Source organism: Mya arenaria, chromosome 6 (genome assembly GCF_026914265.1).
Source record: "Mya arenaria isolate MELC-2E11 chromosome 6, ASM2691426v1".
Classification (NCBI taxonomy): Eukaryota; Metazoa; Mollusca; class Bivalvia; order Myida; family Myidae; genus Mya; species Mya arenaria.
In genome coordinates this window covers 32,224,645-32,242,993 of record NC_069127.1, presented here as the reverse complement: position 1 = coordinate 32,242,993, position 18,349 = coordinate 32,224,645, and the positions used below count along the sequence as shown (strand labels likewise).

At 34.4% G+C, this 18,349-nt stretch overlaps 3 protein-coding genes across 6 annotated transcripts; 2 read left to right on the top strand and 1 right to left on the bottom strand.

Moving 5' to 3' along the window:
* Positions 1-928: 928 nt before the first annotated feature.
* Positions 929-7,006, bottom strand: LOC128238420 (baculoviral IAP repeat-containing protein 3-like). 4 transcript variants are annotated; one of them, XM_052954330.1, is made up of 6 exons: positions 6,780-7,006; positions 5,028-5,241; positions 3,935-4,057; positions 3,648-3,814; positions 3,325-3,379; positions 929-3,044 (listed from the first exon to the last, which is right to left on the bottom strand). In XM_052954330.1, the coding sequence occupies exons 2-6, from the start codon at positions 5,194-5,196 to the stop codon at positions 2,995-2,997; spliced, it is 564 nt and encodes a 187-aa protein (XP_052810290.1). In that variant the 5' UTR covers positions 5,197-5,241; positions 6,780-7,006; the 3' UTR covers positions 929-2,994. The 4 variants fall into 4 exon arrangements, with proteins under 4 accessions (XP_052810290.1, XP_052810289.1, XP_052810291.1 ...); XM_052954329.1 differs by having other exon boundaries at positions 5,028-5,216; positions 6,780-7,005; XM_052954331.1 differs by having other exon boundaries at positions 5,028-5,216; positions 6,926-6,983.
* Positions 7,007-7,033: 27 nt separating this feature from the next.
* LOC128237714 (uncharacterized) lies at positions 7,034-8,797 on the top strand. Its single transcript, XM_052953295.1, has 3 exons — positions 7,034-8,196; positions 8,399-8,550; positions 8,747-8,797. The coding sequence occupies exons 1-3, from the start codon at positions 7,173-7,175 to the stop codon at positions 8,795-8,797; spliced, it is 1,227 nt and encodes a 408-aa protein (XP_052809255.1). The 5' UTR covers positions 7,034-7,172.
* Positions 8,790-17,277, top strand: LOC128238418 (inhibitor of apoptosis protein-like). Its single transcript, XM_052954328.1, has 6 exons — positions 8,790-8,947; positions 10,368-10,490; positions 11,386-11,573; positions 15,493-15,673; positions 16,044-16,151; positions 16,324-17,277. Exons 1-6 carry the CDS (start codon positions 8,869-8,871, stop codon positions 16,518-16,520), a joined length of 876 nt encoding a protein of 291 aa, XP_052810288.1. The 5' UTR covers positions 8,790-8,868; the 3' UTR covers positions 16,521-17,277.
* The last annotated feature ends 1,072 nt before the right edge of the window (positions 17,278-18,349 follow it).

The following is an 18,349-nucleotide window of genomic DNA, read 5'->3' as shown; positions in this document are numbered from 1 at the left end:
GCTGACCATTAAAAAGGAGTTCCATACGGGCATTTTATCTTCGCCCGTGGGCAAGATAAGAATTTCTAGTATGGTTAAATTATTGGATCTACTTATCTGGGGTGGGAGAAATACTATTCCAGACGCAGTTATTTTATTACAATCTAAAGGGCAATGTCATTTGCATTACGTTGCTTTCAGTCGAGTAACCACTTGAAAGCTCTATTGAGTTCAGGAAATAATGAAACAAACAAGTTGACTTTATATCAGCTAATGATTTTATGTTTTTAACACAGACCTAAAACTTCCACCAAAGTTGTCATGAAACATGTCCGTAGCATTGAACAATCCCAAAACCGTCACAAAGCCAACATAATCATGGGAGATTTAAACATAAATGTGGTCATGCCAATATACTCCAAACTGCGTTAACTAAGATAGACTAAAGGCAACATGTGCGTCTTCCTTCATTTTATCGTTATACAAGACTTGATATAATCTACACTGATATTGATGATTATATATTATCGTCTGAAGTGTGAGAAACTTACTATTCATGTCATGAACCAATATGGGTTTTATTACGGCATAAAAAGATGTACCGGAAATGCAGACCATAAAGCTATTTTGCATTTCGCTGATAAGCGTCCGCAAGTTTATATCAGTCTTTATTTTCTGTCACGAGTTTTATAATATCCCTTTACAACCTGCGGATGTTCAAAGGGACTGAAGACCAAGTAGTTTCAATACACATACCAAACACTATGCAATTTTTGCTTCAATACCCTTCCATGCGTATGTATTGTTATTTTTACTTGTTTTTATATTATAATCAAGGTCTTCTTGCAAAAGGCTGTCACTTGTAAAATACTAAAGAGAAGAGAAGAGCTCATATAGCAAGTAATGCTTATGTAGGTAGGTCAATCAGACAAACATGCGGACAGACAGACACATACACATACAGTTTATTTCCAACTCGTACATTGTACATCGTCAACAACAAATACAATATATAACATTACATATTTCATTGTGTATGTACAGAGTAACAAACGAATATATACATACAAGAAAGCAAAACATAACACACACAAATCACACATGTTTTTTTTTTTTATAAAACCGGTTTATCATGATTATATATGATTAATCGATAGCAAATAAAAAAGTTGAATTAGCTGAGTTCAATTACCACCAGATATTTATAATACTCTTTCTTTAAGAGACCCCAGAACAAATAAACATTTTTAAACTGTTCCATTCTTTTTTTGGATTGAAACAGTTGCATAACCTTAAACACAGACGATCGAACGAAATAGAACTTGTAAATTATTATTTTCTTTAAATATTGTTGTATTAAGGACCGAAATAAAAAATTCGTCTTCCATATCAACTGCATTGCAACTGTAAAATTTCTGGCCTTTTTAACAGTTTGAAAACGAAGTGAATGTAAGGACAGTCATAATCAACAAAATAAGATTCTTTAACTTTTTAACAAGATATCTAAACTCGTTTAAAATTCTAGACCTGTCTTAATCTTAAATCTCTTATCTTTGTATATATAATGGGTATGTTCCTAATTCTCCAAATGCACTTGCATTGAAGGAATAAGTTGTGACAGTAATATTTTACAAAGTCATAAATTGATTCGTTTTAACTCTTTGGATTTGGTGTACCTCAAACATATTCTGCATGATTCAAGATGAATAAATTCAAGATTTAAATAAATGTATAAAATAATATACAAATTAGGTTGATGGTCATAACAATGGCATTTACAAAATAAATTATTCAGTGCCATAGGTGCTTTACAAATCAAGTGTTCTTGGTTTAGGCTTAAGTTACCGGTATAATTGGATACGACACCTAAATAGTTCACAACTTTCAAAGATCAAGGTCACACACAGAAAATTTGGTCAGTTACTTTTTTGGCTTGTTTGAAAACAATGTCATGCATAGCCATCAACTTTCCACCAATTCCATTTAAGGTCAAAGAGCAATCTTTCTCATAACTGTTTCATGATTGTGCCATGGTGTGCTCGCGCTTTGCCGTCATACCTCTAGTAAATGAAAGCGCCATTTTTTCTCCAGGCCGTATACATTACATCGTATTGTTCTTATTTCATATGTCAAACAGGCCCGAGTGTGTACAAGAGATCAATACATTATCATTGTCGACATTAAAGTACCTATATTTGAGTGCACTGAATATACATTGTATCACATCGTATTTAAGGCTATCACAGTTAATCAACCATAATGACCCGTCATCATGACTAGATTTTAATATATATTTCATGCCATGTCACCTCATTTCACACAACATTACCACTGCTTCAAACTCAATTACCGTACCTAGGGATGCATGCAGGAGGGCATTTCATCTTAATAACAGAGTAATTCCAAAAGGGTAATTGTTTTGGAAAAAAATAACACTATTGTAATAAGATAATGTAGATTGCATTTACATTGAAAGTTGAAGTGAATATCTTATTTCCACGGTTAATACTGATTAAGATTAACACAACAATGACTGTATAAGCCATGTACATATCCATTAAAAATATCACTATTCTGATAGAATGTTCACTTTCCGTATGTGTTTGTCTGTGCAAAATGTAGAACAAAAAGTAACAAAACTGACGCGGGGATCAAGCTGAATGGTGGAGCTTATTCCATAAAAGCACCCGAATGTTCATGGCAGTCTGAGATTTCTTTGACAGACTGGGCACACATTTGACACACCGTGGCATCATGTTTGCTTTGCTAGCGCCTTCACAGCATATCCGATGGTATCTACACGGCAGTTCATACCATTTACGCTCAACCAAAATTACTAAATAGTTTGTTTGGCGCTACCCGACCCACATTTGTACATGTAGGTAGGAAGATCGTTCCTATTGTGTATGTTGTACTTTTTCACCCGTTATTACCTAATGAAAAACGAAAACAAAAAATATGACAACTTTCATGTCGCGGGTATTTTTGTGGGTCGGTCGGATAACGCCAAACAAACTATTTGTTAAGTGTGGCCTCATTAACGTCACAACGTTGCAGTGGGTGATCTGAAACAGGCAAAAAATAATAGTGTTATTTCATAGAATATTTAAGTATTATTTCATATTTCGATCTTCTAAATTAGTTCATTGAAATTATAGAAAAAAGACCGAGAGGGTATTTTCAATGTCTAAAACATGTTCCTTGTGTTTTGACCATAAAGTGTTGTTCAAATCTTGTCAGATCAGTGACTTTGGTATCAATGTAACGTATGGAAAATGGAAAGTTGAATACGTATATATATAATTGATGATGCATTCGCCATTTATTAGCAATACTTAAACCTACCGTGCTCTCTGTTGTGTGTCAAAATGTCTGCATCTAAATTGTTCGCTTCTTCAAGCTGAAAAAATAAAAGATACATTGCATTTAGTTGTGGGGCCCTACATGCTTTCAATACTAACAACACCCTTGCCTCAGAATCGGAATGTAAATGGCATTAAATGTTTGCATGTATATTTAATTCCTTGCTGCAATTTGAGCGTAAAAAAAAATTCTCATATTGACATAAAAAGTAAATATCAACAATCTAATACGGGGGGAGGGGGACAGGTGCACATCCTCCTTAATCCGCTAGTGATTAAGACAATGGTTTCGACGTTAATATTTACCTCCTTTGCTTGATGAATAGACGCCTTTTTCTCATCAATGCACTCATCCCCCTCGGTGGGCTTGACAAAAGGACACTCACGGCAGTGCTGAACCCAAGGATCTGCTCCTTCTTCCAACTGCCGCAGACAACAGTCACACGCAAAACAAAACACCTTGTCGGCGAACCCTAGTCAAATGGTACAATAAATTCACCTGTTTATGTTTTCATTCCTTTTTTAATAATATATTCAACGTTTAATTAAATTTCCTTCTTAAATTTTGAAAGTTTCTTTTATTAAAAACCGACCTGTATAGTAGAACCCAGCTTTAGCCAGCAGCTGCGGCCTCTGAGACTCCGCTTCCGGCCAGTCGTTAAATGTTGCCAATCGCGCCTTATAGCTTGCGTACTCGGGTCTTAAGATTGTAGAATCTATTGAGGTTAAATGTGTATTTTGTACAATTACAGGTGTTGCATATGACTGTTATATTTAAATTATGGCCGCTTAACGCAAAGTTGTTATTTTGGCTCAATTTAAAGAACTATCATATATATGGCTATCAAATCAAACTGATGTTAAGTCTGATTGCCAACATTTAGAGTGCCCTTATTAGCATATAGAGAGTCAGTGATCCAGTTTGTTAATTCGTTGGTATTTTCCAGGCATTCTTTTTGCTAAAGCATCTTGTGGACCTCGGTAATTTGTCAAACATTTTTTGAGACTCTATCATAGTTATATACAGACTGGGGTTTTTTAATTAAATTATTTAATCCTAAGTGACACTGAGGCTTTAAGTTCATATTTATTCATTTAGGTGCACGGTAAACACTGTTCAACATATAAGTGCTTGGAAGGTCGAAAAATGGATGAGATATAGGTTGTATATTCTAAAGTCAACTGACCAATTTGCACGCGAAATAAAAAAAATAATCTAATGGTTTACGACCCCCAACACCATATAAGGGAAAATAAATTTGTTCAAGTTCGTTAAAAGTTATGTATATTTGCTAGGTACTTTTGAAAATATTCTAAACCGTGTTATTAAAGATAACACGGATATCGTGTTTAAAGCAATTCCAATTGCCCTCGTTTTACTTCAACAGAGTTTATGAGACGAATGATATTCAAGATTGGTTTTGGAGGGCATATATTGCATATTAAAGAGAGTTCGCCATAGACAACAAAACAGTTCAGTTTTCCAGCACTTCACTCTAATCTATTTAGGGTACAACGTTTTTCAATGATTAAACATATATATCATTTTTTTGGGATAATTAAAACGTATTCGTCTTTCATCTTTACTTGATATGACTAATTTATCAGAAACTGGATTTTGAAAATGAATTGATATTACCGGCAATGTATCTTTTCTTTTTCTTGTGTTTCAAAAAGTGATACTACCGTGACAACTTTGGTTTCCCTGATTCCGGTCAAAATCCTGTCCGGCTGGAACAAAAAGCGGGTTGCAATAAATAAACCCACGACTTGTCCTTGTTGTGTTTATGTAGCCCTGGAAGTTTTTCTGCCGTTCACTTAAACCGGAATCTTTCGATGTCGGTGTTGGCTTCATCGTTAGTATTTGTGTTTTCTCTGGAAATATCAGTAGTTCATTAATCTGTAAAAACAATTTTCGATATTTTGTTTGCAGTTTTAGAAAGATATTACTTGATTTCTCGTTTTGTACAATCATTAAAGATGCACTCTTACTGCCAAATAAGATTTACCACAATTAATACAATTGCTGTAATATATCAAAAAGAATGAATACATGTCGAAAACAATGATTCTAATGAAAGATAACCCAGTTTAATTTGAAAGATATTGCAGAAATCACGGTAGTTCTACCGTATGAAACGATACTAGATAACAGTAAATCCTTTTGCACTCACCAATCATTTACTTATTTTGCATTTTCAGCTATTAAATACAAGGTAACAATCTTGTAATCAGTAATTAATATTGAAGTTAAAGGTTTATCACCCAAAATGAATGTTTGCCCCCCCCCCCACCACCACCACCCCCAAAAACCCAGCAACGTCCAAATTTACTTTTTATTTCAATATAGGAGAAGAATGTAATAAAATACGCCCCAAATGCACCTCTTCGGACTAAAAAATGTTAAGATTTTCTTGGGGGAGGACCCCCAATCACCCATGCCAACAAACAAGTTTTCGTTTCTGAGGGAGCGGCGCAAGTAAAAAGGGTACGCCCATAAGACACGCCCCCCTCAAACGTCGAATCCTGGATCCGCCCCTGTCGACCACCGTATGTTGTCAACTAGAACTATTTGGGTTTAAACGCACTGTACTCCCGCTAATAAATTAATATTAAGCGATGCCTCTCTTTTGCACTTCTGTTGTAACAGCATTGACACATCGATATTATACAAAAATAAACTGATTTTAAGTTGATATATGTATTTTATACATGAGAAAACCCGTATCCTATATTGTCGTAACTGTTTTCTCCTTAAGCTGATTTTTCTGTTTTTTAAACGCCCGTAACTAAATACAGGACTTGGAAGGCGGCTAGGACGATGATGACTTTTAAAACGTTGTTTAAACTTGTGTTTTTCAAATCTAATCTTACCAATAAAACAATCGACAGCCCTGACAAGCACACTGTTATCTCGCGTAATATATCAAAGGTATTTGGTTAGAAGCCAAATGTTCAGATGTGTTTATTATTGTTAAATTTTGAAAAAAAAATTGACTTTTTCTGCACCTAAGTAAAGCATAATTACACGTTTAGAGAACAAACGATCACAGGCGAATTAAATTGTTTTCCGTTTACTTTCGCTTTCGCAATATATCTCATATACTATTTTTAACTTAAGATCGGTTTTCCGTAATCTATTTTTAAACACAGGTAATCACTTAAATAGTATACTTGAGAATATTTACTATTGCATGCTTTAAGGTTTTTATTTGATACATATTCGTTTGGCATTCATTTAGATTACAAAAATAAACATTATAAATCTTATCAATATCGTTTGCAAACTTCAATAAATCAGTAATATTCATTGCTTTGAATACATGTTATTCTTCAAACAAATCAGAATCTACTAAACATGACAATTATTTATAGCAAACTTTAAGATATTCGATATGTTATATTAAATTACATAATAATAATATACTGATATCATACCAAATATCTAGAAGTTCACTTTACATATTTCATCATTCAAATCACCCATGGGTCTTTAGTGTCCGATATTTTTTAAGAAGTGACACAAACTATAAATCATTTTTACTCATATCATACATAAAATAATTATACTGTGTGTTGCATACACGCAAGTAAAACGATAATCTGAAGCGCAACATCAAATCTAGCCATCGTGACGTAAAAGTTGACCCCGTTGAATGCATGTATATGATCAATATAATGGGAAACCACTGTGCCTTAAGTAAAGTTTATTTCAAGTATTCATGAGATACGATCGTAGTAAAGCGTTAAATTGTTTTAAAATTGTGTGTGTTCGCTTGTAATTTCTATGTGAACTAATCTTATATTATTTATATAATTAACCGTTTCGCTATGGCAAAAGTGTCTAATTCATCAAAGCTCCCACAAGGAGCATGTACTACATCTACTAAAGAGAGACATTCTAAAGTGGAAAATAAAAATGCGAATCTTAGAATATCACCACGGACAGGAGTGGCAAGGTCTAAAGTTCACTATCAAAGACGGAAGAAAGGCAAAAAGGATGTGACCATTTTAGAAGTAATCATCCTCGAGATTCACATTGTGTGTGCGGCAGATTTCAGTGCCTTTATTCGGCATGTACTGTCCAGTTTTCAAGAGTTTTCGGTGTATATTCGGTTTAATGGCGGTGATTATCGCTGTTTCGTATTGCTTGAAGTACCGGAAGAGTTCGAAATTACAGAGGAAAATCAACATGTAAAGACATGTTCTTATTTCTCTGATGTACCTATTACGGACTTTGTTGTAAGGACGTCGAGTTCTGCGGGGTCTTTCTTGGTACAAAGAAAGACACCAGACTGCCAGCAGCTGTTTGATAAGCTTCAGTTGTACGTTAAGAATCACTTATGTCCACATAAAGTTGATCTGTCGAAGAAACGGTTGACGGACTCGATCTATGACGAGGACTCTCTGCACAACGTGTTTTACCATCATGGTCATATGATAGTTGAAAACAGGAGCTCTGACACCACTACCGGAACAAACAAGAACAGAGATCTTGTTATTTCGCTGAAGGGGATTACAGGAACGGTTTTTCCCCATGATAATAGTTCTTTTACAAATTCAGCATTTCCAGCAAGTTCATACAAAAGCATAGTCTACGATGGCGGCATATTGTTACCAACTCCTTCACATTGGAAGGCAGGGATTAGCATGGGCGAAGATGCAAATGCTCATAAACAAAACAATATTTCAACCCTAGAGAGCGCTAAGGCCGAAGACAAACCACGAATGAACAGAAAACGGCCTCGCTACCCAGGGAAATGCTCCGTGGAAATCAGACTGGACACGTTTAACGCCTGGCCGCATTCAGCACCTACCCCACAAATGCTTGCAGTAGCTGGCTTCTTTTTCACGGGTGAATATGTTTGTAGCGTTGCCTTTAAATCCTTAACTTACATACATTAGTATAAATACGGGTGTCAAATAGTAGAACCTATTGATAAAGTATCTAATCTAATAAAACGGTTCTTTCACGAACAGTAGATAGTATAACATATTTCGGTAAACATAAAAGTTTGTATGTTATAACATGTTATTCTTTTCTACGTTGATTCAAGGCGATGCGGACCTGGTTCGGTGCCACCAGTGCGGTATCGGTCTTAAAGACTTCAGCCCGGTTGACGATCCGATGTCAGAGCACATTAAAAACGCTGGCAATTGTGACTTCCTCATTGACTTGTATGGAATTACTGGATTGGAACAGAAAAGGGTATTGTGTGTTTACAATATTTAATCATTTCGGCGCTGTTTTAGCCGTAAGATTAGATTAATTTGAAACTTATCTCGATCAAAAAAGGAAGCTAAAATAGATATATAAGTATTTATGATGTTTTTTTATCTTCACTCTTTAGAATAAATCATATAGAATTATTTCAAACGAAGCAACTACTTATTTTAATTTTCAGAAACCTTGGATTATTGAAGTTATTCACCAACTTGGCGATATTACTTTATGAACAGGTTTCACTTATCTATTTTGCACAAACCTGGTAGAATTGAACACAGCAACGTTGTGATACAAATTTAAATGTTGCAGTGTCTGATCAATGATCCTGAAACTTTAAGAAGACAGCAGCTGGAATCGTTCCAAACACAAAAGGCACCAGGTACTTTGTGTTCCGTGATTTTGAATGCCACCTTTCTCACATTGATACCCCCAAAACGTGTCACAATATATTATACATCATACCACACATTGACACTTCCATTACGTGTCACAATATATTATACATCAAACCACACATTGACACTTCCATTACGTGTCACAATATATTATACATCACACCACACATTGGCACTTCCAATACGTGTCACAATATATTATACATCACACCACACATTGGCACTCCCAAAACGTGTCACAATATATTATACATCACACCACACATTGGCACTCCCAATACGTGTCACAATATATTATACATCACACCACACATTGGCACTCTTATAACGTGTCACAATATATTATACATCACACCACTCATTGGCACTCCCAAAACGTGTCACAATATATTATACATCAAACCACACATTGGCACTCCCAAAATGTGTCACAATATATTATACATCACACCACACATTGGCACTCTTATAACGTGTCACAATATATTATACATCAAACCACACATTGACACTCCCAAAACGTGTCACAATATATTATACATCAAACCACCCATTGGCACTCCCAAAACGTGTCACAATATATTATACATCATACCACACATTGACACTCCCAATACGTGTCACAATATATTATACATCAAACCACACATTGACACTCCCAATACGTGTCACAATATATTATACATCACACCACAAATTGACACTTCCAATACGTGTCACAATATATTATACATCATACCACACATTGGTACTCCCATTACGTGTCACAATATATTATACATCAAACCACACATTGGCACCCCCATTACATGTCACAATATATTATAATTGACACTTCCGTTATGTGTCACAATATATTATACATCAAACCACACATTGCCACTTCCATTACGTGTCACAATATATTATACATCAAACCACACATTGACACTTCCATTACGTGTCTAACAATAGTATACATCAAACCACACATTGTCACTCCCATTATATGCCACATTATATTGTACATCAAACCACACCCCGCCACTCCCATAACGTGTCTAAGTTTACTATACATCAAACTACACCTCGGTACTCTCATTACGTGTCACAATATAGTATACATCATATACCACACCTCGGTTCTCCCGTTACGTGCCACAATATATTCAATACTAGTTCCAAAAGCCACACATTGACAGTCCTATGATGTGTCACGTGAGAGCATACATTACTCTGTTTTGCAGAACTCTTAGGGCTAATAAAATCATCATCGGATACCCAAACGGAACTTTACTGACATTTGGGATTACCATGGTAGTTTCGTGTAAATAATTGTATCAAAAATATTCATTTAAATATCATAGTATGCACGAACGCATAATAAGAACCATTGCTTAATTATGTTTTTATCAACCCCAATAGATATAACATACCGAAGACCCGAGTATGCAAGCTATGACGCACGCCTGGCTACATATAACGGCTGGCCGGAAAAGATGTCTCAGAAGCCCTACCAGCTGGCAGACGCTGGTCTGTACTACACAGGTACTAGTTTACCTAATTTGGGCAAAGACGTTTCCAATGTTTCTTATTTTTAGACGAAAAAGACAGTCTCAGGCAACTTATGTGCTGCTATTGACAATTCAGCAGAATGTGCCCAAGACGAATTAGGGCACAAGGCCGTACTTCCACGAATGATATGGAATATTTCATAACATTGGACAATACTGAGCTAACCTATCATTTGTTGCTGAAATTGTGTAATTCTTGTTTTAAAGCCATGATCATTTATTGTATTAATTAGGAAATTATCTTTAATATGTTTAAGTGATTTTGTTAAATGGATTGAAATACTTCAGCTTGTTGCCCTTATTACTTATTTCCTTTTCGAAGAATTGGGGAAATATTTTTGTTTGGGTCGACTTGAACAGCGGGCCAAATCATGTCCGGTCAAATTTTGTTGAAAGGACTTCTGAAGGTAACATTAAAAAGTAGTATCAAGTTGTTTAAAAGATCCGGGTGGTATTCATAAACCTTATTCAGGACATCTATTACGTCTAAACATCTATAGCCTATCAAAGAATTCCGACTGTCACCGTCAGCGATTAGACGTATTCTTTATGTATCAACTTGGAACTTACTCCTAAGGGATGGGCTCACACATCCACAAAGGATCCATACATGTACAGTGACAAGTAATTGTCATAGACATTTTATACAGTGTAGACGACCATGTACGATGTTTCGCTTGTGTCGGGGGATCGCGACAGATGAAAGCGGGAGAAGACCCTTTGATAGAACACTGCCGCTGTTTTCCGGCCGCTCCTATATTTTTCAATACACTACAACTATTAACATACCGATTAACTTAATAACATACATAAAAGGGTCATACTTAAAGAAGGTATGATACTTACAGATAAATAATGTGTTTTTATAGGTGTTGAAGATCATGTGCGGTGTTTCGCGTGTGACGGAGGACTGCGACAGTGGAATGTGGGGGACTACCCTTGGGTAGAGCACTGCCGCTGGTTTCCGGCTTGTCCCTTCGCCAGGAGAACCAAGGGAGACCAATATATCGCGCAGGTTCAGGCTTCCGTCGAACAAGGGGAGGACTTTTCAGAAATGGTAATTAAATATATTCCTAAAACTTATGAAATAAAGTAAGAATAATGAAGTTTTCAAGGGTATTTTTCATTAATTTACCTACCTATTTATCGAATGTGCGTATTTTTTTTACCAAATGTCTATTGTCTAAAGATTTTTTTATCAAATTTATGTATTGTACGACCATTTGTGTTATTGAGTTACCAGATTTAAAACCTATAAACAAAAGCATCTTTTATCTTGAGATCTAGAGAAACATTGTGACGCAATTACAGATAAAACTAAAAAAAAACACAATATGTTCAATGTAGTCTTCTTCAAAAACAATTAAAACCATTTGAAATATGATGTCAACTTCAGAAATATCAAAAGGACATATTCATTGCACGTTTATTTTCTGATTAAAACACAACAATTCAATTCAAAGAATTTTAAAAGGCACTTGATTAATTACAATTGGTTGGGAGAGGGCCGTAACTGATGTTGGTATAACTCGTGACCCGATCCCTTTGCATGTCAGATAATCACTCATTTGTTTTAAATAAGGTATATATATATGATCTATTTGTATTGCTTTATTGTTAACATAAATGCAATAAACTATTAGTAAATTAAATTAATTCCAATTAACCATGTGTATATAAATTGGCTTGCACCTAGTATATATAAATTGGCTTGCACCTAGTATATTTATTTCTTGCTTTCCGGTATTTATTCAAACTCGCCGTTTGAAATAGCGAGTTTATCGAAACGAAATGCCCCATTTACATGTTTTACCGATTTCATTGGAAAAATGGTAACATTAATGTACATCATCAAGCGGTCCCATGAATTAGTTTGTAAAGTTAACAAAAGTAAAGTTTCGTTGGAAAAGAGACAAACAAATTATAAATATATTGGGAGGTTTTTTAATTTTCTTTTATCGATTTCAATTAAACACCACGTGACGGCTCTCGTCCTGTAAATATGTACAATTATGTTTGTAACGATTCGCCAAAAAACCTGATCGCAATGTATATTGGGATACGCTAGATCCGTATCACGATATATTGCGATACGTGTACTAATTTTTCTTTGATCAGTTTCAATTATAACACCACGTGACAACTCACGTCCAGTCAATATGTATATTGCGATACGTATATTTTATTTTATGCAATATTCAAGTAATTTCAGATTCGCAGGTAATCTTGATTCATGACACATCAATAGGAATTTTTCATTAACATAATGCATTTGTTGTAAATGGCGAAATGAACATACAAAAGTTGTTTACTTCGTATAAAAACTTACAAAGTTTATAGCGATAACAAACAGGATGGTAATAAAAGTATTACATTTTCAGGGGTAACAATACCACAGTTATTCAAGGTAACATGCAACTAATGTTTTCAGTAAATAGGATCGTACTTTAACGGAACTATGCACTATAGAAATACATTTACTACTGTTTATGCTGGAATCGTTGGGAAACTATTAAGTATATTAAAGGGGGAATAACTGCCGTGTAGTCAAACATATCGTTAACACCAGACCGCCGAAAATGTTGTCTGCAACTTCTCACAATAAATCATGTCGTCATGTTTTAAAGATAAATTAACAACAACGGGACAAGTTTTTAAAATATATATTATAAAATTGTTTGTTTGTTATCTTTAAGCGTGCTAAGAGACGACGCATATTTATTTTCTTTATTGACAATGGTCTTGTTATCATTAAACTTTAACCTAGATTAATTAAACATTTTATACGAAATTTATTAGTTACTCGGCCACCGATGTTAAACCCGAAATAATGCGTTCCATAAAGATCGCCGCATTCAGGGGGCGCCAACAATGCCGAGAAGAAAATGCAATGATGACATTTAAATTCGTTTTCCGTATAAAGTCATTTGGTCGCAATTTGGATCGGTTTTGCTATCAAATATTAATTAAATATTGTCTTTATTAAATTATAAGCATATACTAAAAAGAAAAATCATGTTTGGTTTAGTGTAAGATTGCAATAAATGTCATCTCGTGCACACCAAAAGTAAATACTTCACATGTGGCAAAGCCACTCATGCGACATTATTTAAGGTGCTAACTCTGTGAAATAAATTGCATATCTTAATCTTCAATTTGCGATGTGCTCAATGCGGTGTATTATTTAAAAGCTGTGTTTATATAAGGTTTGAAGTTGTTTACCTCTTTGCAAATGTTACATCATCTATACTTCTCAAATAAATGATTGACAACTCATGCCTATTGAAGAATTAACTTTTGTTCTGAATAATTCTTTCTAAAATTCGGTAAATGTTTATATATGCGAACAATGGACATTCCAATGGGTGCTAACTATGCACCTTTACTTGCAGACCTCTTTTCATACTGGCATAAAAGTAACTATATGTTGAAAATATCTAAGTCTGGAGATCTTGCCCTTGTTGATAAATTCAATAACACTTTTAGAATATTCTAACGTTGGATAATCCTGTATTTACAGATAATATTAAATCGATATACCCTTCACAGTTGCAACTTAATAAATCTAAATCATCCAATTTAGAAGCATTCTATTTAGATCTGCAACTCGAAGTAGGGAAGATAAATTGAATATCAATCTTTGTGATAAATGTGATGAATTAAGTTTAAAAATAAATACCCTTCTTTAGATGGAGATGTGCCTAGTTTACCACCATATTATATAATGCGTTTTTATTGCATAGTTGATAAGAATCGCTAGAATATGTATAGATGTTAAATAATTCAGCTCTCGTAGTAAACTTATGATGAAAAAACTTCTAAGTTTCAGATATCATAAATTAAAGAAAACTTTCACAAAATTTGTTAATGGTCATCATAATAATATATCAAAGTACAATTGTAGTCTTAAATCGCTGTTTACTAATATTATTGCTCATCCTGAATTTTATTGTGATGTTTTAAAGAAAAATCGTAATATTGAAATGTTTTCAGCAGCTTGTTGGGCAAATAGACTTAATGATTTGCTTGGATTTTATTTAAACCGTGGATATAACGGCAATACTTTGAAAAGTACTTGCCTTCTTGTTTTTGATGATGAATTCCCCATACAATCTATAAGGTTTATTATGGCGTCCTTACATTACTAAATCTTCAGTGCTTTGATTTTATGAAAATTCTGCAGATTCATGTTATCTTTAAACCCGTTTTTGTCTGACTTTGAATGTTCCAGCATTTGACCTCACTTTCTTTTTAAATGTTACTTAAGTAATCATTTGGAAGACAGGTTTAGCTGACATATGTCGTTTTTATTTTCTAGTAATGTTTTTGTTGTTCCTTGTTTTAGTGCAATGATGTTTTTTATTGTGAGACTATGATCCCATAGCTTTAAACCTTTTATTTGTGTGTGATGCTCATAGTTTCAAACAATAACTGCATCGTATCTTTGCATTAGATACTCTAAATTGTATTCCTTGGTCTGCAAAGTGGGGATCCCTTATCATTGAAGTACTTGGGGTTTACCTATGAGTCTATTATTATTTGCTATATTATTAAATTTCCTTAAGTTAATGCATACCTTGATAATATTTACCTTTTACGTTTTTCCTTTTTCAGAATTGTTGGGATAAGAGTGAGGTTGTGCCACAACCTGGTTTAAACCCCCAGTCAATTTACATTTTAATGACCGTTCGAAGGCGGTACCTCACAATCCTTGATAAACACACCTAGACTTTTTAATAGTATATATGCACTGTGTTGTTTGCGAAATTTTGTGCTGTTGTTCCATGTTTCTTGTTTGTGATTTTTTTTTGTATTTGTGTTCTTTTTCATGGCGGTGACCCAGTGCCATTAAACGCGGTTTATGTTTAACTTTTTTTGCTACTAAGCATTTTTCTATAGTTTTTCATAGAAATATTATCCTCCTTGCCTCAAAAGAGTTTCATTTTCTTTGAATTAATCATATATTTTTTTCATAGGAGGAAACAAGACCTGTGTCCCAGCATCAGGAAAAGTATCCTGAAGACATTGTGACTTCCGGTATAGACAACATCACGCTTGGGAGCCCGGAGCTCGAGGAACACCAACGCACGTGCACTGAGGAGCTTGGGTTTCACGCCAAGGAGTTTAAAGAGGCCCTCATTCGACTTAGAACAAGTGGTAATATGCCAATTTCAGAAAAAAATCTAGTTTAGGAAATATACGAATTACCTATTTCAGATCGTCAACTGGCCTAATTTTAAGGTAACTTATTTCCATTTCCATGAAATATACTAATTTTCCGGAAAAAATACTGATTTTAATTTTCTGGAAATATACTGATTATCTGGAAAAATACTGATTTCCATTTCAGGAAATATACGTTTTAGGAAATATACTGATGTCCATTTTAAGGAATTTACATTTGAGGAAAGTTCCATTTAAGGGAATATAGCGATTTCAGTTTCAGGAAATTTACATTTCAGGAAATATACTGATTTCCGTTTCAGAATATCTACATTTCAGGAAATATACTGATTTCCACTTTCAGGAAATATCCGTCCAACCTTGGAAGATCTTATCTTCTGCATAGGCGATATCCAAAAACAGAGGGAAATTCAACAATTGCAACAGGAAACAGTAAAAGTGGACACCCCAGGTATTAATTGATGGACGATCTGCTGTTATTACTGTAATGTAATGATATAACCCTCTCATTGTTTTCAAAAGTTTCAAATTCCTATATGTAAATAATTATATAACAAAATACCTCGGTTAGGTCCCTTTAAACGTATACCAATTATTTAACCTGAAACTTATTCATTTTACAGAAAGCATACTTGAAGAGAACGCTCGCCTAAAGCACATCTTGAAATGCCAGCTCTGTAATGTCAATAACGTAAACGCACTGTTCTTGCCATGTGCGCATCACCGACTGTGCATGGAGTGCGCGAGCAAATATGACGTCGAGGTGTGTCCCATTTGTGACCGGCCGATCAGGGAAATCGTTAAAACATTCATGGGTTGAAAATGGCCGAGGAACTCCGACACTGGCATAAATGAAGTCAGGGGACAGGAAAGAAAATGGCATAAAATCGTTGTTTAATTGTACAATTGATTTATTGAAATTAATGCATGAAATGTAGTTTATTTTTGAAACGAAACGTTTAAGAATTCTGTGATAACATATACGTATACAATATTGTTTTATTATATCATATGATTAAGATTCATTGACAGGTTTTACATTTGTGTTCACAAACAAGAATTAAAATATTTTTATATTAAATATTTTATAATTGTATACACCTTTTTAATAAATATGGCTCGAAGTCGTGTGTTATATAACTTATATTTCTTATATTATACCGAACATTTTACATAACCATTTCATTTTTGTAAGCGCTTTTGACGTGTCTTATTGAACAAAGCAATTAATGTTTGTTTTTTATGACGTCAGCGGTCCATATTTTTTTTAGCGAGGTCCGGACCGCCCAAAAATATGATATGGACCGCTGACGTCATAAAACTGATGTTTTGATTAAAATACACAGATACAAAATGTATATGGACCGATCGACTTTATATGTACATATAAGGTACACATTTAAGTAACTAAATGTATAATATACATGTATATGTGCCTACTAGAATATGTGTCGTGTGGTTTTAAGCCATTTGTTCGGTATTGTCCCAAGGTCTATGTATGTACACAATATAAAGTTTTTAACCATGTCTTGATCTCAAGCCCCTCCACTATAATCGTTTACGATTGTCTATGTGTCGTACCGACAAACCTCATATTGCTCTACCAAAGTCCATCTATAATAGTTCTAAGCACTGGCATCAATCGCCCTATAAGCAAGCCATGGCTTTAATGTGTCAGTAAATAAGCAATGTTTGAATGAAAACCAATAAATTTGTACACCCCGAAATCGAAATTAGTCTAAGAACACTCATATTATCTGTTCAACAAATTTGAAGTGTCAGTGCCTAACAAAAGAACTTGTCGCTATACTATTGTCAATCAGCATTTTCTAAACCAATTAAAATAAATCCACTGAAACCAATCCAATGCCCGAAAACCACTTTGGACGCCTTTCTCAAGTAGCAAATGGCAGAGTCCATCATCGAGTCGAGTAAACTATTTTGTTTATGTATTTGTACTTGACATAACTGCAGCACGTAACAATGCATAAAATGAATGTTTTACAAATAGCGAGTTTGTTTTGATTTGCTTGAGAACTATTTTTATTTTACCCATGCTTGAACACCAAAGTTGATGTTCCCTGGTCTATCAATACCCAACGCACATTAGAGAGCAAGCCGACGGTCAAATCCGTCAATGAAGTTAATTTAGGACGTCTTTATATGTAGTAGATTTAAGAGCCAATGGCGAATTTATGCAATGGCCGTTTCTAATAAATAATCCATCATAAAAGAGATGGCATCCAAATTGTTGAGAAGTAAGCATAGTTTGACCTAGTGACCTATGTTGTTTGTTTTACTAAGAATTAGCAAAAATGTCATCTAAAGTGCTTATACATGTATGAGATTAAGAATATCTGACCTAGTGACCGACTTTATTCATTTTCTTAAAATCGACAATCTTCTCCAGTCAGCTCATACGAATGGCAAAGCATCATGTGACTCAAACTGACCGTGTACTTTGCACAACAAACAGATCTTGTAAGAAATGACATAGTTGCAACTCTTTTTACATAATTTCAATCCAATAACACCAAACATCTGCCATAAATATATGTGATAGTATAAAATGGTAACATTCTTGTCGTGACCTACTTAACAAATTCCAGGTTAATCCATTTTCTACCTAATAACTCGCCATTTTGAAGT